This window comes from Neophocaena asiaeorientalis, unplaced genomic scaffold (genome assembly GCF_003031525.2).
Source record: "Neophocaena asiaeorientalis asiaeorientalis breed wild unplaced genomic scaffold, Neophocaena_asiaeorientalis_V1.1 scaffold133, whole genome shotgun sequence".
Taxonomy (NCBI): domain Eukaryota; kingdom Metazoa; phylum Chordata; class Mammalia; order Artiodactyla; family Phocoenidae; genus Neophocaena; species Neophocaena asiaeorientalis.
Window position 1 is genome coordinate 1,686,737 of NW_020174429.1, and position 24,792 is coordinate 1,711,528.

At 40.7% G+C, this 24,792-nt stretch overlaps 1 protein-coding gene across 3 annotated transcripts in view; it reads right to left on the reverse strand.

Moving 5' to 3' along the window:
* The window catches only part of DYM (dymeclin), a 375,649-nt gene that overhangs the window by 51,223 nt on the left and 299,634 nt on the right, over positions 1–24,792 (reverse strand). For all 3 annotated transcript variants that reach the window (XM_024756785.1, XM_024756783.1, XM_024756784.1), the window contains one exon: positions 16,489–16,602. In XM_024756785.1, the coding sequence (XP_024612553.1) occupies positions 16,489–16,602 (114 nt within the window). The remainder of the gene's footprint in view (positions 1–16,488; positions 16,603–24,792) is intronic.

Below are 24,792 nucleotides of genomic sequence, written 5' to 3' on the forward strand. Positions count from 1 at the left end.
TTCCCATTTGCTTCCCTCTCAATGTATAAAATCGGTGACTTGGGGCTTCCCTGGTGGTGCAGTCGTTGAGAGTCTGCCTGCCGATGCAGGGGACACGGGTTTGTGCCCCGGTCCGGGAAGATCCCACATGCCGTGGAGCGGCTGGGCCCGTGAGCCACGGCCGCTGAGCCTGCGCGTCCGGAGCCTGTGATCCGCAACGGAGAGGCCACAGCAGTGAGAGGCCCGCGTACCGCAAAAAGAAAAAATCAGTGACTTGGAAAGCTAGAACGGCACCCTGCACGTGTGCGGGGTTGTGTGAGTGCGCACGCATTTGTGCATGTGAGGTCATGTATTTCATACTATATTCCTCATAGGGGATTGAATGGTCCTAAAAATAAGGTGCCAGCATTATCCCCGCAGTTTCTGAAACCATTTATGATTGTGTTTACTGTTCCATGAGAGGCACTGGTAACTCATGAGTAGGACTTGATCTCTGTCTTTAGTGGACAAGAAACTCAAGGAGGGTTAGAACGGGAGAGAGAACCACTCTACTGGTCAAACTTCTGCACAGATCATTTGGGGTTTGAAGGAAATGGCAGGAGTGTGCTCGTCTCCCCTTTTAAGGAGAGAAGCCCAGCACAGAGCTGTCCCTTTTATGCTTTAGTGCTTCCTAGTCGCCACCTAAAAGTAAAAAGTAATTAAGATAACAATATTTCAGAGAGAGAGAGAGAAAACAGCCAGGGGAAAAAAGTCCAAAATGAGTTTTAAAACAGGAGAAAAAAAAGCCTTCCTATGAGCCTGATAATTCCAGCATGTTCTTCACCCTCCGAGAAAGACTCAGAAATAGAATAAAATAACGTCACCTGAGAAACTTTATTCTAATAACATAAATCAGAATATTTTACTCTGCTTGAACTGTAATGAAATCCTGGCAGGTGAGAGCCAAGAAGAGAACCCCTGAGAAACTATTAAAAATTCAGTGAGGCCAATTTACATAGTAATTAACTTACTGATGAGGAGTACTAAAGTGGAGGTCTTTAGACCAGGGTTTTGCAGCTATAAGAATGCATGAGCATGGAACAATTATTATACGCTTAAAAAAATGTAACTATTTCAGCAAAGTGACCAGGGCCTCCACTCTTAACTTAGCTTCTCTAATAATATTTTGGCAAGAAAGTTGACCTTGCAAGAGTCTGTGGAGAGCTGTTCTCCAAAAAACAATGTTTACTTGAAGCAGCATCTGGAACCATCACTCAGTGGTCAACAGCTCCCCTCCTCTCTGCCTCTCTCTCTTCCATTCAGCAAATATTAACCCACTATGTTCCAGATATGACCTAAGATACATCAGTGCACAAAATACGCAGAGCTCTGCCTTCCTGGAGCTTATATTATCTGAAATAATAATAATAATTACATAGCATGCTAGGTGATAAATGCTGTGGAAAAGGAAAACCTAGAGCAGGATTAGGGGGATTGGAAGTGCTGAAATTTAAACAAAGAGGTCAGGCAGGCCTCACTGAGAGAGAGGCTTCATTTGCTCATGTGAGTAAAGACCTGAAGGAGGTGCAGGGGCGAGGTGTGCAGGGATCTGGGGGAAAGCAATCGAGGCCAGAAGGAGAAGCCCGAGCAGAGGCCTTAAGGGTGGAGAGTGCTGGTGTGTCTGGGGGATTATCTACTGCTGTGTTTCTTAAACTTGAGCCGACATCAGAAGACACTTGGAGGGCTACTGCCGGGTCCCAGCCCCAGGGGAGGAGGCTGGCTAGTCGTATTCCCATGGGTGGAAACTCACACGTAAGGACGCAGAGAAGTGTGTCTCTGGACATGAGCATTGGTTATTGTGGTACCCTGAGGTGGGGCCGTCCAAGGGGAGGTGGGCATACCACAGTGGCACTCAGTATTCTGCTCTGGAGACAGAGAACTGACAGGGAAACAAAAGACACTTGGGCTGGGAACAGAGAGAGACTCCTAATATGAGATGGGGGAAGATTTTAAGCGAGTCAATATTAAGAGGCTATGAAAAAACTCTTGAAATTTCATCAACTTTCTATATGCAACTAACAACAACCATGAAAGTATTCTAAAAGGTGGATATAAAATAAAGGCTTTAAAAATCACTCAGCGTGAAACCACCTAGCCACTCGAATCCTATGATTTGTCAAGTGTCTTAAGTGAATGAAATGAAAAGTTCAGTTAGTGCCAGTAACTTCTATTTTCCCTAGTTTCCTATTTACACTAAAAGAGAAGTTATCTTCTGGCTCATTCCCCCTGAAAAGCATGACCTTTGTTTCAAACACTAGATATGGCAAAGTTCTTAATCCTCAAATGACATGGATAATTCACTAAACCGAAGAAAAGAAGGGCCCAGGAACCCTTACATCATTACGTACGAGGTGGTGTGATGGTGGCTGAGAACCTGCACAGATGTGGATGAATTCTGACCCATCATCATGACATTCCAAATGCTCACTAGTAGGCCAAATAGGAGCCAGGGGCAGGCCCTGCTGTGGACGCAGACAGTGAGAACTTTGAGCTGCATCTTCTAACTGAGCTCCTGGAGGACACACTAACTTTATTTATTTCCTTCCAAACTCGAAAGGAGAAATAAGCATCTTAGGGTTTCAGAGCCTGTTCTTTATGTCTCTGTTTATGCAGGAGGGTCCCCCCAAAACTAATTACCTGGTATTGCCTTTCCCAGACTTCACGCAATACCCGTAAGAAGAGGATGTTTAGAATGATATTAATACTATTTACTCTGAATAGCCAACTTGTTTAACTGTATAGACAGATTTATCCAAAGAGTATATATTCCCACACAGGATATTACACAAATATTTTACAAGGCTATGTCAAATAACATTCGATTGAAAAATATTTTATTTGGTTGAAAGTCAATTACTGTGTCATGGGCTTCCAAATCTTAATGTTTACTTGCCCAAAATTGGAAGAATAAGTCTTCTACAAATTTGGCTTCAGTGCTGCAACTCAAAGGAAACTTCAAAAACTTTTGGCTCATCTTCTTCAGTTGACATTAGCTGGCTAGTCTCAGGAGTAAGAGGCAGTGTGCTTCTCTTAACAACCCAAAAGGTCGTTCTAAAATTTCTAAATGTTTAATTTATATTTTAAGAAAGAACAAATCAGTAAGTACACACACTATTCTACACTTTCATAAAGACCTTACTAAAAAGCATTTCCAATTTGAAACAAACTCTTTTACATCAATCTCATGCACAAAGCTATTATTACATACCCGACAATTATTTTATCAGGATATATTAGTGAACCACCCAAAAGACTATAATGTGCTGTAATGTGGTATAGTACAAATATTATTCAACACACAGCTTGAATTTTCAATCAACTTTAGATACAGCAGAATTCTGTGAATTAAACTCTAGAGGTTTTAAGTGATTCGTTTTATTATAAACAATCCAAAAAGATGATTAAAATAATTGAGATAAGGCTTGATTATAAAGATAAACAGTCTTTTTTTCTAGAAACATCTGTGGTAATAATGTGCTATCATTTAAACCAACTGAGGATAACTCACCATCTGTGAGTAAATGTAATTTTGGTTTCTGTTCTAGTACTGGGGACGGATTTCTTTCTCTCTCTCTTTTTTTAAACGGAATCATCCATCCTCCATCATCTGTCCCTCTTGCAACCACAGAGTGAGATGCTAAGCTGCAGTCAGGAATTCAATTTCTTGCTATGTTCCTGAACAAAATTAACCGGCCTACCTAAAGAATTTACTCATGACCTTGGCTTCAATGGGATCTTGCTCTAAATTACAGTTAACCGGCCTGGGACCTCCCACAGATCAATTAATTTCTGCATTTATTTAGCCATAATCCTGAAAAAACAAGAGTTATATTTCTCATTTATATTTTACTGTCTCAAATATAAAGGGCATTTTCTTTCCGAACATAGTATAATAAATGAACAACACAGTAACATTCAAACATATAGCTTGTACACTGTAATTCATTTTGCTTTAAGGTAAGTATTATAGTGAACTACAAAATTAACTTTCAGTACCTGCTATGGCCCATGGAGTGCCAGGAGTGCTCACTAAAGGAATTAGGAAATAAAATTTGGGACTGGAATTCAGTAGGAAAAAAATGGACTAAAGACGAAACTAGTGAGAGACAATCCAAAAGAGAGGAGCTAAGGTTTATCATAGGGGAGGGAGAGATACAAAAGAAGAATACCTGGGTATAACAGCAGAGTGAGGAAGCAGAAACTGTCCTCAGAAGAGAAAGGAGGTGGGAAAGGACAGGCGAGTGGAAGGGTCCAGAAAGTTCTAAGAAGAAGGTGGCCTAGGGCTTCCCTGGTGGCACAGTGATTAAGAATCCGCCTGCCAATGCAGGGGACACGGGTTCGAGCCCTGGTCTGGGAAGATCCCACATGCTGCGGAGCAACTAAGCCCGTGCGCCACAACTACTGAGCCTGAGTGCCACAACTACTGGAGCCCGTGTGCCACAGCTACTGAAGCACGCATGCCTAGAGCCCGTGCTCCGCAACAAGAGAAGCCATGGCTATGAGAAGCCCGTGCATCGCAATGAAGAGCAGCCCCCGCTTGCTGCAACTAGAGAAAGCCTGAGCGCAGCAACAAAGACCCAATGCAGCCAAAAATAAATAAAATAAATAAATTAAAAAAAAAAAAAAGCAGCTAGTTTAAAAAAAAAAAAAAGGGGGCCTAGTGCCCAGGTCTTGTTTCCTAAATACCATTGAAAAAAAAAAAAGGGACCAGGGCTCATTGAAGAAATCGTTGATTCCAGGGCTGGGGAAGATACAGGAGCCAACCTGGAGGAGCTCCCACTGGCCAAAGCTAGAACAACTTGAGCAACAAAATAAATAAATGATAATATTGAATTATCATCTACAGAATAAAATATAAAATTATCATTCATTAGGTAAACACCACAGTAATAACTGTGTAGGGCAGCTCCACTGATGAATGATATAATCAAGGCAAAAGTTTGAGGAGAAACAGGATACTAGCAAAGTCTCACTCCCAAGATAGTAATCAATAACAAAGGGAGAAACAGTGACTTTCCACTGGAGAAATCAGGTAGCCACCACATTAACCGAGTGATCAAGGATAACATCAACAGCAATGAGAGAGGCTGACACCAGGTACCTCCTGATATGATGAACTGAGAGGGGCACAATGCCACTTCTGTGATATTTTTGCCAAATATGTGTCACTTCAATATAATCATGAGGAAACATTAGAAAAACCCAAGTTGAGAGACATTCTACAAAATAAGTGACCAGCACGCATCCACAGTGTCAAGGTCATGAATGATAAGGAAAGCCTGAGGAACAGTCTCAGGTTGGAGGAGACTAAGGAGATACAAGAAGTAAATGCAGTGTGGGGCCCGGAAAGGATTCTGAAACAGAAATAAGCATACTGGGAGAAAAAAAAAAAGACTGGTATAATTCAAATAAGGCCTGTAATTTAGTTAAGAGTATTGTACTCACGTTAATTTTCTGGTTTTGATAATTGTACTATAGTTTTATGCAGTTATATGTGTTGTTAGCATCAGCGGATCCTATTATTGAAGGGTTTACATGAACTGTCTCTACTATTTTTGCAACTTTTCTGTAAGTCTAAAATTATTTTAAAATAAAATGTAAAAAAAAAATCAAGGTGGCATTGATTCAAATATCTTCTCTTCTGGACAACCTATGTAAAACTGCTCCCTTCCCAATGTTATCTATCCTCCTCTATTTTTCTTATTTACTGCTACCTAAAATAGCAAATATTATAAAATAAGCTACAAGGATATATTGTACAACACAGCAACTAGAGCCAATATTTTATAATAATTATAAAGGGAGTCTATGCTTTGAAAATTGTGAGTCACTATACCGTACACCTGTAACTTATATAATATTGCACAGCAACTATGTCAATTAAAAAAAGAAAACAAAAAATATTATTTTTTTTATTTATAGAGCACATATTTTACCTCCTTCTCATTGTCTATCTCCTCCACAAAAAACAAAAAAACAAAAAACCAAGCTCTATGAAGAGGCAGGGATTTTTGTCTACTTTGTCCATTACTGTATCCAGAGTTTAGAACAGTGCCTGACACATATAGGGAGAGACAGTTAAGTGAATTAAAATTGCAAAGAGGATGGTAAAATAAAAATTAGAAAAGCAGGTCTGGAGATTGAAAATTTTACTCCAGAACTCTTGAATTCTAACAAGTCCCCATTTCCTCTTTAGCATATATAAAGTGAGCTTTTCATTCATCTACTTATTACATTTACTGAGCAACTCCTATGTACCAGACATCAAAGGGATGCAGATGACTAAGACATGACCCCTATTCTCAAGGAAGTTACAGTGAGTGGGAGAGAGAAAACATTTAAATAACTACATACAAGGTAGAAGAGGAGAGGAGTCCCCAAAAATGTAAATATAAAATGCAATTCAGAGCAGGGAGGCACAGGTAGGTTGAGGAGTAAAAGGAAAGGCTTCCTAAATGTTGTTAAATTGATCAAGGGCTTCAATGAATGCTTAGAATTTGAATAAGCAAAAAGCAAAGGTGGGAGAATGGTATATTGGGAAAAGAAAATTGTGTCAGTAAATCCAAAACTGCAGGAAGGAAGAAAGCACAGAGATAGTTCCGCTCGGCTAGAGCACTGGGTGGGGGTGGGGTAATGGGAAGTAGGGAGGCAAAGGACTGGAATGGCAGGCTGGGGTTAGACTGTGAATGGTCTAGAATTGCAGCCTAAGCACTCCAGACCTTGTCAGGGAGCAACAGGGCTTGACCTCTAAATAGCAGAAGGACGTTACTAGAGCACTGCTCCACAAAAATTCTTCATGGAATTTTAGAAGACAGAATTCTAGACTCATAAGAATTGCAAGAAATCTTTCAGATCATCCTGTGCAACTTTTTTTTTTTTTTTTTTTTTTGACAACCACTGCGCCATCAGGGAAGCCCCTGTGTACCTTTTTATTAACATGAACTCTTTTCAATCTTTTCCCCCTATGTTATAGATTTGAGTTCCTTTGTCATCTGGTGCTCTTTTTACATTTACCATCCAGACTTTATCGTGAATACGACACTTCACTACTTCATGAAGCCCCATATGGACTGCTGAACAACTTTACCCATCAGAAAACACTTCCTTAGGTGGAACTAATACCTGTCTTTGTTCAGTTACTACCCATTGCCCTTGGCATAAAACGAGGAGCTTAATTCCTCTTTCACAGTATTAATCCTTAAAGTAGCTGAACACAGTTTTTATATCTTTCTCTCTTTTCCAGGTTATATATCCCCTACTCCTCACCTTAAGTGACCTACAGGCTCTTTACTATAACGTCACCTGCTTGTGCACACATCTTGGTTTACCAATGTGATGCTCAGATGGAACCTAACGATCCTAGTGCGGTCTTACTGGCACGGAAGGGGATAGTACAGGACAGTGGTAAACAAAATGGACGCTGGAGAAAGACTGCCTTGGTTTGAAGCCCAGCTTTGCATCTGGGCAGTAATTTAACGTCTCTGAGCCTTAGTTGCCTCGTCTAGAAAATCAGGATAATAGCATCAACTCATAGTGCTACAAAGCGCTCAGAAAAGTGTCTTGTAGCATGACTAGTATTATTGTTGAGCTTGAGTTCTCAAATTTTACTCACAGGTTATATCTGCCAGCATCGTGAGAAACTGTGCATCTGAGCCTTAAGATGAAAAAGGCTGGCAGTGCTTATACCATTCTTTTTTTTTTTTCTTAAGTTTTATTTTATTTTTTTATTGGAGTATAATTGCTTTACAATGTTGTGTTAAGTTTCTGCTGTACAATGAAGTGAATCAGCTATATGTATATCTATATCCCCTCCCGCTTGGACCTCCCTCTCCCCCACCCCATCTTATCCATACTTAAGTTTTATTTTATTTTTTTTATTGGAGTATAATTGCTTTACAATGTTGTGTTAGTTTCTGCTGTACAATGAAGTGAATCAGCTATATGTATATCTATATCCCCTCCCGCTTGGACCTCCCTCTCCCCCACCCCATCTTATCCATCTGGGTCATCACAAAGCACTGAGCTGAGCTCCGTGTGCCATACAGCAGATTCCCACTAGCTATCTATTTTACACATGGTAGCGTATTTATGTCAAACCTAATCTCCCAATTCGTCCCACCCTCCCCTTCCCCGCCCACCCCATGTCCATTCTCTACGTCTACGTCTCTATTCCCCCTGCAAATAGGTTCATCTGTACCATTTTTCTATATTCCACAAATATGCGTCAATATATGACATGTTTTTCTCTTTCTGGCTTACTTCACTCTATATGACAGACTCTAGGTGCATCCACATCTCTACAAATGACCCAATTTCATTCCTTTTTATGGCTGAGTAATATTCCATTGTATGTATGTACCACATCTTCTTTGTCCATTCATCTGTCACTGGACATTTAGGTTGTTTCCATGTTCTGGCTATTGTAAATAGTGCTGCAATGAACAATGGGGTACATGAGTCCTTTTGAATTATGGTTTTCTCAGACTATATGCACAGTAGTGGGATTGCTGGATCATATGGTAGTTCGATTTTTAGTTTTTTTAAGGAACTTCCATACTGTTCTCCATAGTGGCTGTATCAATTTACATTCCCATCAACAGTACAAAAGGGTTCCCTTTTCTCCACACCCTCTCCGGCATTTGTTGTTTGTAGATTTTCTGACGATGGCCATTCTGACTGGTGGTGAGGTGATACCTCATTGTAGTTTTGATTTGCATTTCTCTAATGATTAGTGATGTTGAACATCTTTTCATGTGCCTCTTGGCCATCTGTATGTCTTCTTTGGTGAAATGTCTGTTTAGGTCTTCTGCCCACTTTTTAATTGGGTTGTTTGTTTTTTTGATATTGAGCTCCATGAGCTGTTTGTATATTTTGGAGATTAATTCTTTGCCCATTGCTTCATTTGCAAATATTTTCTCCCATACTGAGGGTTGTCTTTTTGTCGTGTTTATGGTTTCCTTTGCTGTGTAGAAGCTTTTAAGTTTAATTAGGTCCCATTTAATTACTTTTGTTTTTATTTTCCTTACTCTAGGAGGTGGGTCAAAAAAAGATCGTGCTGTAGTTTATGTCAGAGAGTGTTTCTCCTATGTTTTCCTCTAAGAGTTTTATAGTGTCTGGTCTTACATTGAGGTCTTTAATCCATTTTGAATTTATTTTCGTGTATGGAATTAGGTAGTGTTCTAATTTCATTCTCTTAAAAAAATAAACAAATAACTTTATTTATTTATTTATGGCTGTGTGGGGTCTTCGTTGCTGTGTACGGGCTTTCTCTAGTTGTGGTGAGCGGGGGCTACTCTGTTGCGGTGCATGGGCTTCTCATTGTGGTGGCTTTTCTTCTTGCAGAACACAGGCTCTAGGTGTGCAGGCTTCAGTAGTTGTGGCGTGCAGGCTCAGCAGTTGTGGCTCGCAGGCTCTAGAGTGCAGGCTCAGTAGTTGTGGCGCACGGGTTTAGCTGCTCTGCGGCATGTGGGATCTTACCGGACAAGGGATCGAACCCATGTCCCCTGCATTGGCAGGTGGATTCGTAACCACTGTGTCACCAGGGAAGTCCTAATTTCATTCTTTTACATGTAGCTGTCCAGTTTTCCCAGCACCACTTATTGAAGAGGCTGTCTTTTCTCCATTGTACATTCTTGCCTACTTTGTCATAAATTAGGTGACCATACGTGCGTGGGTTTACCTCTGGGCTTTCTATCCTGTACCATTGATCTATACTTCTCTTTTTGTGCCAGTACCATACTGTCTTGGTTACTGTAGCTTTGTAGTATACTTTGAAGTCGGGGAGCCTGATTCCTCCAGTTCTGTTTTTCTTTCTCAAGATTGCTTTGGCTATTCGGGGTCTTTTGTGTTTCCATACAAATTGTAAAAATTTTTGTTCTAATTCTGTGAAGAATGCCATTGGTAGTTTGATAGGGATTGCACTGAATCTGTAGATTGCTTTGGGTAGTAGAGTCATTTTCACAATATTGATTCTTCCAATCCAAAAACGTGGTATATTTCTCCATCTGTTTATGTCATCTTTTTTTTTTTTTTTGCGGTACGCGGGCCTCTCACTGTTGTGGCCTCTCCCATTGCGGAGCACAGGCTCCGGATGCACAGGCTCAGCGGCCATGGCTCACGGGCCCAGCCACTACGCGGCATATGGGATCTTCCCGGACCGGGGCATGAACCTGTGTCCCCTGCATCGGCAGGCAGACTTTCAACCACTGTGCCACCAGGGAAGCCCTATGTCATCTTTGATTTCTTTCATCAGTGTTTTATGGTTTTCTGAGTACAAGTCTTTTGCCTCCTTAGGCTTCAATTTTATTTAGAGGATATACTCTTTTCCAGTTGGAGATTATTGTCACTAAAGGAGATAAACTAGCATTTGAAAATGGGAGAATGCATAAATCAGTCAATCAATCATGTAATCTTGTCCACTGTTCCAATGCTGAAGGCCCACAATTTCTTATTTTCTTTGCTTTCTCCTCTCAGAGGATCAAAGGCCCCTTCCAATTCTAGTCTTTGACAACGTTTGTGTAAGTTCATGCCACTCCATTACTTTTGGCCTCTGTACCTACCATTCTTTCTATCTTTTGCAGGTATCCTTTAAAAAAAATCCATGCTCATCAAGGAACTTCTCATTCTGCTTCTTTAGTTTCTTTTGAACGTATGCCACGCTGTTGGCAACTCAAGCACCTTTCTTCCCCTTTCATGCTGAAAGCCTGGAAACTACATGTCCTAGCATCTCTCCCGAAGGGCTTTGGGTTAGACTGTGGCAAGGAGAGGAACTTGTATTTCAGAAGGCAGAAGAGAAACAGAAGCCACTGGTGCTCTGGTAACAGTGGTGGGCAGACTGTGGGCTTCAGCAAACGTTTTGACAGTGGTTTCTACAATCTTCCGGCAGATCTCCACATGGATGTCTGCAGGCAGGCCAGACCATCAGTGACGACATTCTTGCCACTTCTGATTTCCTGAAAGCCAGCACTGTTTTTTGCTGGCTTCCTCAGTCCTTTCAATGACTTTCAAATTTCCTATATTAAATTGCTTTCTGTTCACAATCAGGGGTTTTATTTCTCTGACAGGTTTGGTAGGGAAAACAGAAGGTCCTCTCTATAACTCGAGTATAAAGGATTTTGTAAGGAAAATAGAGGCTTATGCAACTGTTGAAAAGGCAAGATCAGGGAAGCTGCAACAGAAGACTGTCTTCAGCACTGGAGTAGGAGGTTCTCAAGAGCTCACTGCAAGCTGCTGCAAACCTCAGTATCTCTGAGGAGACATCGACGACCCTGGCTGCCTACAGCACCAGGCCAGGCAGGAGCTGCCTCTGGAGAATAATGGCTTCTTCTCTTCTGCTTTCCAAATTGCATGCAAGTGTGCCTCTCCTTGGCCGACTGCAATTTGGAACTACACAGACAGGAGGATTCTGGGAAATGTACTCTGGATGCTTCTCTGTGACGCAGAGGAGACTGGAGAAGGAGGCGAATGTGATACAGAGTTGCAAACAGATACTTCAGTACAAACGTAGTTCTCATATTTGTTTACACAGAACAATCAGTGATTGGATAGTTAATATTTTTTATTTTATTTGTTTTCCATCCCACTTGAACTACATTTTTTCTTGTTATGAACCATATACAACTTTTAGCAATTTATGTTCTTTTGGCATACAAAACTGACTATGCCCTCTGCTATTATGAACTGAAAGGTGATCTCTGTCATAAAAAATCCACAGATTAATAATATTTCCTTATTGTTTCTTGCATCTTCTGAGAGTAAAAACTGTTATCAAAAGTTTATTCAGCTTCCTGCTTTGTGGAGAATGATAATTTTAGTATATACACAGACAAAATTATACTCTTAGGAATGGAAACGTTCTTAGAAGTCACACAGTTGGTTTTCCCCACCAATATTTGAGTCCTTACAATTGGAATGGCAAATAACTGCACATGTGCTCCTGGCTTTCTGCTCCTGTTGCCAATGGCAGGCATTGCTAATTGATCTCAGCACTTTTCCTGCTGCACCTGAACTCAGCCTTAGAATCCTTCTCCATTTACCGTGCTGACCAGCTAGTACCAACAGATAAGAGCTTCATGTAAGATGGAACCTATTTGCATCCCTGTCAAGTGGCCATCGTCCTATTACTCTTAATACCTCCAGTGACAGTGAATGCACCACTTCCCAGAAGTTACCTATTCCATCTCTAAATACAGTTGACCCTTGAACAACAAGGATTTGAACTGGGTGGATCCACTTATGCATAGATTTTTTTCCAACAGTAAATACTACAGTACTACACAATCCATGGTTGGTTGAATCTGTGAGTTCAGAGGAACTGTGGATACAGAGGGCTGATGATAATTATATCTGGGTTTTCGACTGTGTGGAGGGTCTGCACCCTGGACCCCTACATTGTTCAAGGGTCAACTGTAGTTCCATTTCTTAGAAAGTTCTCCCTTCTATGGGACTGAAATGCAAGTTCCTTCTACCCATTGGTCCTATTCCTGAGACCACACAGAAGTCCAAATCTGCTTTTGTAAACAATTCTTCCAGTACTTGAAGACAAGTCTCTTCTGCTTGGATCCTGTGAATTCCCCTAATCATTCCCTGTGTTCTTTCACAATTTTGGTGATTCTCTGATAGTTTTCCAAATTGTCTTATGGTGTGTGGCCTCCAAAGTTTGCTCTGAATTGTCTAGTACAGACAGCCTCTAGAAACTAGTAGCAGATCGACTCACGTATACTGTTGAGCCACACAACATTTAGCAAAGCAGAGCCAGGCATCTAACGATGAAAGACTCAGCGAGCCAACACCTGAAAGCTGTCCTTGAGACCGCCTAGTCCAAGTCCAAATCCACTTCCATAAACAGTTCTTCCAGTACTTGCAGACCAGTTCTCTAACCAGTCCATCAGAACCTACGTTCAGCCACCATTCCCTGGAGCTTCTGTAATCAATGCAGACTATAGCTGTCTCCTAAAAGGCCTAAGTGCACTCCTCTGCCCACCAGACAATTTCTTGGACGAATTCTGTTAGCACTTCCACCTTTCCACTGTGGTCCAAGTCGAGCAATAGTCTAACTGATCTCTCTGCTTTCATTGTTGCTCTATAGTCTACCCTCAACACATCAGCCAGAGTGGTCCTATTAAAACTGAAACCCTGGGCTTCCCTGGTGGCGCAGTGGTTGAGAGTCTGCCTGCCGATGCGGGGGACACGGGTTCGTGCCCCGGTCTGGGAAGATCCCACATGCCACGGAGCGGCTGGGCCCGTGAGCCATGGCCGCTGAGCCTGTGCTCCGCAACAGGAGAGGCCACAACAGTGAGAGGCCCGCGTACTACAAAAAAAAAAAAAAAAAAAAAAGAAAACAAAAAAAACACAAAAAACCCAAAAAAACCCAGCATAGTAGAAGAAATGGAAGTTGTGATTGGAGAGCAGTATATTTAGACCAGAGATGTTCAAAAGGAGATCTCCATGACAACATGATCTGGATTCGGCCATGAGTGGGGGACTGAAATGACACAGATGTGAATGAAAGTCAGTGTGACTGAGCCAGTTAATGAATTGGATGCCAAGGATGGGCCATACACATGGGCATCATAGGCACCCAGGATGATAAGCCATGGACGGAAAGAAAGACTGAGCCAGATGCTATAGTAAATGAGAGAGAGGCCTAGGAGTCAGTAGGTGGCAGCTATAAGGAGGAGAAGAAGCTGGTACCAGCCTCATATGAACAGAGCTTTGTACTTAAGGGTAGAAGGATAATAGCTAAGCAACAACAGTGGAAACAAAGAAGACACCAACTGCACCTCCAGACCCCGAAGGGTGGGGAGTGTGAAAGAACAAGCAGCTTTTACTTCCAAATGCTGCAGGGGTTTGGGAGTCCTGAGGGGAGAACCAGGTTTCAGTTAAAGAGGTGGTGAAGAGAGAAGATTCAGTGCAGGGACTGAGAGTGTGGGGATACATCCTAACCATGAAATTGGGGTCTAAAAAGGCAGTGTAGGGTATGGGAGGCAGGGAAGTAATAGGAGGCTGCATCTGGGGAGAGAAAGCACAAAGAGGAATGGGGATGAAAGTACAAAAGAAGATGGCAATGACCAATGATGAGAACATATGACATTAGGTTTAAGCTTGCCACAAGGTTCCATCAACACTGAGCAAGTCTTTCTCAAGAAACTGCTCTGTGACAATGTTGCTGTAAGTGCTTGGGCACAGAGTAAGCAAAGGTCCCTGCCCTTTCAGGGCTCATAGTCTAGCAGGAGGAAACAGACAGTGAACAATCAGCATAATATAATAAATAACAAAATGATCTAGGGTACTAGGATGTGATAAATGCTCTGGAAAATACAGAAAAGGTAGAGCAGCTTGAGGGGGTCTGGGAGTGTCCGTGAGGATGTGGTGGGAGAAAGTCTTACAGAGAGTGGTCCGGGCAAACCTTTAGCAAAAAAAAAAAAAAAAAAAAGAGGCGAGAGAATTAGGCATGCTTATTCAGAGCAGAGTCCTAAGCAGTAGGAACAACTACTAAAAAGGTCCAAAGCCAGGAGGATGCCAAGCATGTTGAAGAAATAATGAAAAGAACAAAGCAGCTAGAGCTGTGTGAACAAGGGGAGAGGAACAGGAGGTAAACAGGATGCTGGGGGTGGGGAGGTGCAGTGAAATGGGAAACCAGTGCAAGAGGAGAGACACGATGGGGTTTCAGTTTTGTTTTTTTTTTTGCGGTACGCGGCCCTCTCACTGGGGTGGGCTCTCCCATTGTGGAGCACAGGCTCCGGACGCGCAGGCTCAGTGGCCATGGCTCACGGGTCCAGCCGCTCCGCGGCATGTGGGATCTTCGCGGACCGGGGCACGAACCCGCGTCCCCTGCATCGGCAGGAGGACTCTCAACCACTGTGCCACCAGGGAAGCCCTATGCTGGTTCTTTGATCTCATCAAAATCCCACTTCCCTTGACTCCTCTGCATTATCCTTTCCTTATGGTTTCTTGATAGTTCCACTTCTTTCTTGACTAGCTTAAACACCACGATCCATCAGTTCCTATGAGTTGCCAGTCTAATCATCATGGATTTTTGTACTGGTTAACATGGTAGAGTTCAAATAAATTTGAAACAGTGAGAAAAAACCCGAAAGACCTCAGATGTCTTACTTTAGGTAAGAAAGGAAATAATATGAATTCTCTACACTTCAGGAATTGTCAGGAAAAGAGAGTAAAGTCAAAGCTGGAGGGTCTGGTGAACCGTAATCAGGTTTTATGCTATAGCCACATGGTGGTGCCATTTTAGCTGATAAGCAGAAACCCCTCCTTTGCTCGGCACTGCGTGAACTGCACGGCTGTTTACGGACAGTGGAACTTCTGCAAGTGATTATGACTAATGTGCTGTTGCTTTATAAACTGTTATTATAACTGAAAATATTTTCATATCCTACAATGTTCATTAAGCAGCGGTTCTAGTGAGAGTGCTGAAAAACACAGCCCCCCAAACAGTAACTTTGGAACAGAAGCTAGTTCTGATTAAACATTATGAAGAAGGCCAAACATTCACTGTGACACCCTGTGTGCTGTTCATTTAGGAATGAGCACTCTAAAAACATGAGAGGTAATGAAGGAAAAAATTAAAAGAAGTATTAAGGTAAAAATAGGCGACAATGCTGTACATTCACGCATCTTCCCCCAAGTATCCCCCTTACATATGTTCCTATGGGAAAATTCGTCTTGAAGTATGAGTTTTACATCATGAGATCACTTAGAAACATATCTAACACACAAATGTAAATGCCTCCTCAAAATACAATATTTCCCCTACCTCCTCCATGAGGCGATCCTCTTCTACAGCTACTCCCGGGCACACAGTAAACAGTGTGGTGATTACGAGCGTGGACTCTGGAGCCAGATGGCCTGGGTATGAATCTCCTAGTTCCCTAATTTTCTAATTATATGGCTTTGGGTTAATTACTTAACCTCTCTGTGCACCAGATTCCTCACCTGAAAATCAGGGTGATGACACTACTCACCGCCAAAGGGCTGCTGTGAGGATTGGTCAGGTTAATATACGTAAGACACTTAGAATCTCCCAAAAGCACTGAGTAAGCACTATGTAAACATCAGCTACTGTTGTAGTGATCATCATCGCCATCACCACCACCACCATCTTCCCATCAACCCTTGATGATACTTACAAGCCTGTATTTATTTCACTGGGTTAAAAAAGTAAGGTGCTCCTTTGTTCATAGTATATATATGAATTACTCATAGTATATACAGTGGCTACTCATAGGCTATGCAGTGGTGTGAAGACAGTCCTTTTGCTAGTTCTTCTAGAAGACTGTCAGAATCCTTCACCACAGTTCTGTGTGTCAATATACAGTAGAGTAGGCAGCGCAAGTTTAGAGAGCCTTTTCCAGTGCAAGTGCTGGGTAAGTGGTATGATTCTGAATAGAGTCCACTCAGACACCAATATTTACAACAAGTGATACAACAGTATGTTTCTTCCCCCAGTCTTACCTTCAGCCTGTCCTTGGGCAGTGCGACGACCCCTTGCTTGATGATTTCCAGAACCCGTTCCACTGACAGCTCAGCTCCGGCTTGTAGCAACCTCGAGCTAAAGAAGGTGATCACCTGGAATGTAGAGTGTTATTTTTTTAAACAAGTACATGTATGAGAGGTATTTTCAGTAGATGCCTTTCTCACACGGCGGTCAAAGGATCATCGTTCCATTTCTTTGAGTGACCTGGCTTTCAATTCACTAGCTCTCCTAAATAAGTCCTCTGTATAAAGGGTTTGATGGCTGAATCAGAGCCAACCCCTGAATGTTCAGGGTCGATGATGCATTCTGTGAATTAAGCAGGCCCCTGAATTCTGCACTTTCTTGTGCTGTCTCACCTTGCATTCATGTTTCATTCAGAGAGCAGCACCCATCAGAAGGTAGGAAGAGAAGGCTAAAGCTTAATGTCTGTTAATATTGAGGCTTAATAGTAGTTGACCAGAAAAAGTCTTGGTAAGAAAGAAATTTGAAGCTAATGGCTAAAATGATGTTTGGGGGATTATTTATCAATTTAATTTATCCACAACACTCTTACCTCTGAGCGCCGGGGATAATCAACAGCAAGCTGTAATTTTTTGGTTTCATGTCACAGCACAGCCTGAACTATGTAGTAAGGTGCTAACACAGTAACATTTGGAAATAACACTGTCTCTTAACACTTGTCATTAAAAACTAAAAGATTGTCATCATTTTTTAGGAAATCACTTAAAAACCACAATGTCAATAAATCAAGAAGACCATAAGTCACTTTTTATTCAAGAGACTATACACTACAGACAAGTGTTTATAGTCAAAGATGCCTACAAAAATTTATGTTTCTTAAAAAGTTGAGTATTTCCATTTACATGTTTTCTATTTTATAGGTAAATTATTTTAAGTTAACTAAGAGTTATTTCCAAACAGTTTTCTAGATTTTCTTTCAAGATTACTCTCCTAAATATTAATTGTTCAAATGCACAATAACTTTTCTCCTAAGCATTCTAGTGGAAGGTGCATGATATGACAAAAATGCCACTGAAATAGATTTATTCTGGAAAGTAGAGACCCAGCTGGAGCCAGAACCCTAACAAGCTTGTGCCTTGAAGGACTGTGGCAACGAGCGAAAACAAAGGCAGCCAATGCCTGGTTACACTGCTGTTGATTCCAAATAAATCATTTCTTTATCTCAGGCAGTTTGCTGGCATCAGCTCCTTTGCAAGTTGCTTATTTTGTCCACGACAGGTTGGTTTTCAACATGTGCCTATGGGTCTTGTTTTTTCCAAGTCAGATTTTAAGCTCTCTGGGATAAAATTTTGTTCACAAGAGTTTAGACACAGCAGGTACTATAATTGATTTTCATAAATTGTAATTAAGTCTCTTTTTATTTATTTATTTTTGGCTGCACTGGGTCTTTGTTGCTGCGCGTGGACTTCCTCTAGTTGCGGCGAGCAGGAGCTACTCTTTGTTGTGGTCCGCGGGCTTATCATCGCAGTGGCTTCTCGTTGCGGAACATGGGCTCTAGGCACGTGGGCTTCATAGTTGTGGCACATGGGATCATCTGGCTTGTGGGCTCTAGTTGTGGCTCGCGGGCTGGGCTCTAGAGCTCAGGCTCAGTAGTTGTGGCACACAGGCTTAGTTGCTCCGTGGCATGTGGGATCTTCCCGGACCAGGGATCGAACCCATGTACCCTGCATTGGCAGGTGGATTCTTAACCACTGCACCACCAGGGAAGTCCCTCTTTTTATTTTTAAATGGACATTTTATACGTGTAAAATAAGTAAATTCGTGAAAATATTTTTTTGAATTTTGGCTGTACCTGAAGTTTTTGTGTTTTACTTAAGACACCGATGATACCCTTGACAACCTATTCAGTGGAAGGAATAATCAGAGAATTTACAAAGGAAATAGATGATACTTTTTGTCTGCAAGAAAGATGCAATGTGTACAGCAACTGAAATTCAATAAAAGGGAAAAAAAAGAGAAAGATGCAAGGTAATAATTGGGGGACAAGACACTGATCAAACGTATAATTAAATGGATTTAAGACATCATGGTAGTGTACACTACAAAATGCTCAAAGTCAGAGGCCTAGTTTGGGTCCTGCCTGTGACACTTACTAACCATGTGACTTGTAAGATGCTCAACTTCTTCCAGATGTACAATTGTGCAGTGGTTTGGAGCACTTATCAGGTGTCAGATTGCTTGCATTTAAATCCCAGCTCTCCTTATAAACTTAGGCAAGTTATTTAACATCTCCATGCCTGAGTTTCCTGATCTATAAATGAAGAAAAATAAAATGCCTGCCTCATGGGTTTGTTCTTAGAATTAATACTTGCAGAGCACAAAGAACGATGCCTGGCACATGGTAAGTGCTCACAAAATGTCAGTAACTATGATTGTCATTAGGTGTATCTCAGTATCTTTGTCTATAAAATGGAAAAGTTGCCCCATCTACTGCATAGGAAACAATCATAATACATGTAAAAGTAGTCTGTTAAGGATGAAACCCATGAATGTCAGTACCCACCAATGTATCCAATCAGTAACATTTCTTTGTAGTTATATGTCTATATTCCTGATTTTATGCCTGATATAGGCGAAAAATTTGTAAGAACTGAGTTTGGTGGCACAGGTCATCTCACCCAAACCAGTCAGGACTATCGAGTGAAATCTACTGAAAGTAAATTTTAGGAAAGCCTGCAGGTTAAAACCTACATGATCACCGTTAGTTTAATACATTACTGAGGGTCAACTAACAACCACTCTTCTCTTTTTTACTTGATGAATTTATGTACAACTTTTCCCAAGAAATTTATATTAATTTTATTATTTTCAGAAAAATTAAACTTAGTACCAGATTGAGGAAGCTTTCACAGTTTGCTTAGGTTGCATAGGTTGCTTTGGTATCTTGGCAGTCATAAATAATGCTGCTGTGTACACTGGGGTGCATGTATCTTTTTGAATTAGTGTTTTTGTTTTTTTCAGACATATATGCAGGAGTGGAATTGCTGGGTCATACGGTAGTTCTATTTTTCGTTTTTTTGAGGAAACTCCATACTGCAGATATTGAACTATCCTTGCATCCCTGGGATAATCCCACTTGATCATGGTGTATGATCCTTTTAATGTATTGTTGAATTCAGTTTGTTAATATTTTATTGAGGATTTTTGCATCTATGGTCATCAGTGATATTGGCTGTAATTTTCTTTTTTTGTGATGCCTTTGGTTTTGGTATCAGGGTGATGATGCCTCACAGAATGAGTTCAGAAGTGTTCCTTCTTCTGCAATTTTTGGGAATAGTTTGTGAAAGACAGGTGTTAATTCTTCTCTAAATGTTTGGTAGAATTCACCTGTGAAGCCATCTGGTCTTGGATTTTTGTTTGTTCAGAGCTTTAAAATGACTGATTCAAGTTCATTACTTGTAATTGGTCTGTTCATATTTTCTATTTCTTCCCAGTTCAGTTTTGGGACACTGTGCATTTCTAGGAATTTGCCCATTTCTTCCAGGTTGTCCATTTTATTGGCATACAGTTGTTTGTAGCAATCTCTTACGATCCTTTGTATTTTTGTGGTATCAGTTGTAACTTCTCCTTTTTTGTTTCTGATTTTATTGATTTGGGCCCTCTCTCTTTTTTTCTTGGTGAGTCTGGCTAAAGGTTTATCAATTTTGTTTATCTTTTCAATGAATCAACTTTCAGTTTCACTGATCTTTTCTATTTTTTTCAGTCTCTATCTCATTTATTTCCACTCTGATCTTTATGATTTCTTTCCTTCTACTAACTTTGGGTTTTGTTTGTTCTTCATTCTCTGATTTCTTTAGGTGTAAGGTGAGGTTGTTTATTCGAGATTTTTCTTGTTTTCTGAAGTAGACTTGTATTGCTATAAACTTCCCTCTTAGAACTGCATTTGCTGTTCCATAGATTTTGGATCATTGTATTTCCATTTTCATTTGTCTCCAGGATTAAAAAAAATTTCCTCTTTGATTTCTTCAGTGACCCTTTGGTTGTTCAGTAGCATATTGTTTAGCCTCCACGTGTCTGGGTTTTTTGCAATTTTTTTCTTCTTGTAGTTGATTTCAAGTCTCACAGCACTGTGGTTGGCAAAGATGCTTGATATGGTTTCAATTTTCTTAAATTTACTGACAGTCATTTTGTGGCCTAGCGTGTGGTCTACCCTGGAGAATGTTCAACGTGCACTTGAAAAGAATGTGTATTCTGCTGCTTTTGGATGAAATATTCTCTATATATCTATTAAGTTTATTTGATCTAATGTGCCGCTTAAGGCCAGTGTTTCCCTACTGATTTTCTGTCTGGATGATATGTCCATTGATGTAAGTGGGGCTGCACAAGGTGATCTGAAGGTGAACAGATGACCCCTGCAAATGCCGTGGGTTATATTATAGCAACAGAACCCTGAGCTTAGAGAACCCAAATCTCTTATAATGGTCAGTAAAAGTGTCTACCTTTTGCTTCAGAGGGAGACAAAGACATGCTCCCATCTTTACCGCATCTGATCCCAGGTATCTGCGCAACTCATTTTCTACCTCCTTCAAGTTTGAGCACAAATGTACCTTCTCAGAGAGGTCTTCTCTGATTGCACTCTTTAAATTTGCAATATCCCAACCCTATTCCAAATAGCACTCATTATTCCTCTTTCTTCTTTTTTGGCATTTTGGCATAAGCAACTAGGTAGATATTGATGTCATTTACAGAGCTAAGGAAGACTGCAGAAGAAAAAGCAGATTCATTTTGTGTTTGATTTTTTTTTGAAGAAAATAATGAATTCTCATTTAACCTTGTTCAACATTTGTGGGACTGTTGTATAGGCAACTGAATGAGCTAGTTTGGAGCTCAATAAGAATGGTCAGGTCTGGAAATACAGAAAACCTAGTGTAAATTTTACACTGTCAAGAGATAAAAATAGTTCTTGCCTTTACCATACCACAAAACTATTGTTGTTCACTGTCTCTGTCCTATACTTATATTCAGCCATGAAATTTCTTTCACGCCCTCTCTTGTTTGGTGTGGTATTTCTATTTTGTCCTGTTTATTAATTCAGCCAGATCATATCATCTTATGAGTTAGAGTGGAGGGTTATGTACAAGTGGCTAACAGTAATTTGGCTACCTGAAAACCACATGTCTAACTCCTTCAGCAGAAGTTAAAAGTACTCCAAGGTTAGTCACTCCTGTCTCAGACATTCAACATTGCTTAATGTCTTAATGAAAAACATCAACTCTCAACTCCCTGTCAGCTACAAATAACAGCAGATTCATAGTCTCCTCTACCAACATTTTTCAAGGTTAACTCCCTGAAAGAAGAAATAGCAAAGGTTTGCTTAAGCCAAGATTTCAGAAGCATTTAGGGGAGGGAAGGAGAAGGTAAAGTGCTGAAAGAGGCAAAAGTAGAGATGTTATTTATATCTTTCTCACGGTATTCTTTTCAAAATATGTAAAAAAGAGTTTAAAATGATTTTGAATGAATCTCCAGTGTGTCCAACACTATTTTAGATGATAGTATTCAACAAAAAGTTGTTGGAAAATCTGCTCATTTGGAATCTTATTTAGGTTTATCCAAGTGAATGCTGAAAATATGGAGTTTATAATGAGAAGATCTGGATTCAAGGCTGAGTGATTTACTAGCTAAGTGACCTTGAGCCAACCATTTCACCTCTGAAGACTTGCTCTGCCTCCTTCACAAGGATAATTTAAGGGTCAAATGACATAGGGCATATGCAAATTGCCCTCAATGATAAAGCCCTACGCAAACGTGATGACTATTTAAGAGGATTTTTTTTTTTTTTTTTTTTTTGGTCTTGCTGCATGGCTTATGGGATCTTAGTTCCCTGACCAGGGATCGAACCCAGGCCCCGGCAGTGAAAGTGCCAAGTCCTAGCCACTGGATGGTCAGGGAATTCCCTAAGAGGAATGATTCTTAGGTGGGGATCTGTGTTAAAATCACCTGGGAAGGCTTCTCTCAGCCTGCTGGTTTCCTTATCTGTAAAGTGGGATAACAATAACTAATTTCCTGGTTTAAGAAGAATAAATGAGTAATATTATGTAAAGGTACTTAGTCTCATTCCCAGCACTTAGTAGGGACTCAAACATGTTTAGGCATATATTTATCTAGCTTTAAGAACTACACAACAGCACACAGTCAAATGTTTACCCAGAGACTGCATTTTTCACGAATACAGTTGGAGTGTCAGTAAGTGGCCAATTACTGACAAGGACAGGAAAGTGAGCACTGGATATAAATCCAGTTTAACACCCTGCTTTTATTTCCATGTGGTGATATACTGTGAGAAAAACAAGTGAGGTCCTTTCTATTTCCTCATCTTTACTCTAATTTTCACCTCTTCCAAAGGAGACTAAGTTTCAAATGGATATAGTTTAAATCCTCTGCATGGTTCTTGCGTGTCCTTTCAAAAAATAATATGGTCCTTCAGGGTTATTTTTAAGGATGTCAACAGCCTGGTTACTAAGAAAAGAACATCACTTTCACCACTGGTGGAGTAAAGACTGATTTGACATTATTAGAAGTGAACTTGAAGGAGAAAGTAAATTTCCGGGTTTGTTTTCAGATGTTTTCAGGCAGTGAATAGGCAAACCAATGAGAAACTGTAGGAACGCTTAGTGAATGGGGATAGTAGTCAGGCATGATGACTACAAACAAGGGTTTTATTATCAAACTGCCTCGGTTTGAGTTCTGGCTCTATCACTTTCTGAATATGTGATCACAAGCAAGTTAAATCTTTCTAAATTGGTTTCTTTAACTGTAATTGAAAATAAAAATGAAATATACCTCAAAGTTTGTTTTTTAATGAAGATTAAGAGAGATCATGCACGTAAATGCTTAGCAAGTATGCAATAAAAGCTAGCAACGCTAATGATGAGATGAATAGAAAAGGAGCAAATGGTTTTTGATGTGGTTTAAACATTTAAAACTAAATAATCCAAACAATGTATTACAACATGATCATTTATCATCTATTACAGTCATGACCACAGGAAAAAAGAAACTTTGGTTAGTCTTTTATCAGAAACAAAAAGAAAAAAAATGCACTATTATGAAAAGAGGTATTGGTAATTAAAGAGAAAACATTTCCAATACACTGCAGATACAGATTATCTGACATATGTTGTGCACAGTTCAGGTGACTATCCAGAGAAAGAAAGGTAGAATGAGTGAGTGAGAGAGAAGGGGGAGGAGGACGTATGGAGGAAGGGAGGAAGGAAGGAAGGAAAGGGTAAAAGGAGAAAAGAGACAGGAAGGAATGAAGAAAGAAACTGAAATCAGAGAGGTCCAGAGAAAGGCAAAAGAGACAAGGGGTAGGGGTTTGCCATAAGGGCAGACTGAAACGATCAGGATGATGCAGGTTAGAAATATGAAAGCTAAAAAAGGACGTATTGGATAGTTCTATAATTCAAAGATCTGGATAAACCTTGGAAAAACCAGGATATCCTCCACCCTGGAATGTGAAAGAGATACATTTATAAGTATTATAAGAAGATATTATTTTAGCACTTCAGTGCTCTTTCCTGAGTGGTATTCTTAGACCCAATGAGACATCGAGAGGCTCAAGAATATAATAGCGGTTCTGTTTACTTTGTATACACTTGAAATTTTTCATAATAAAAAGTTTTAAAAATTAAAAAAAAGGGCTTCCCCGGTGGTGCAGTGGATGAGAGTCTGCCTGCCGATGCAGGCGACATGGGTTCGTGCCCCGGTCCGGAAGATCCCACATGCTGCGGAGCAGCTGGGCCCGTGAGCCGTGGCCGCTGAGCCTGCGCGTCCGAAGCCTGTGCTCCGCAACGGGAGAGGCCACAACACTGAGAGGCCCACGTACTGCAAAAAATAAATAAATAAATAAAAAATAATAAAAAAGAGTGTAATAGGCCACACTGGGCATAAAATTAATTTAAAAGGACAGAAGGCCAGGAAAAAGAGCATGCCAACAGCACAGCCCCAGGCTTTTGTTTTCCCTGGGAATACTCACAGCAGTCTCGGGGCTGGTCTTTGGACCCTCAAATGATAGCTCCAATGTGAGAGAATGAGACTACCATGGACAGATCCAATAGCCACCCTAGCTTAGAAGCCATGTCCCAAACAGAAACCAATACCCCTTGTGATAGTCTCAGCTTCTAGGTCCCTGAAAAGGACATGCCTGGTTATGAATTTTTTCACTCAGGGAAGCCCAAAGCTATAGTCCTTTCAGTCCAGACTCAACTTACCATTCAAATGTCATTCTATCATATTCTCATTTTATTACAGCAGTGTTACCT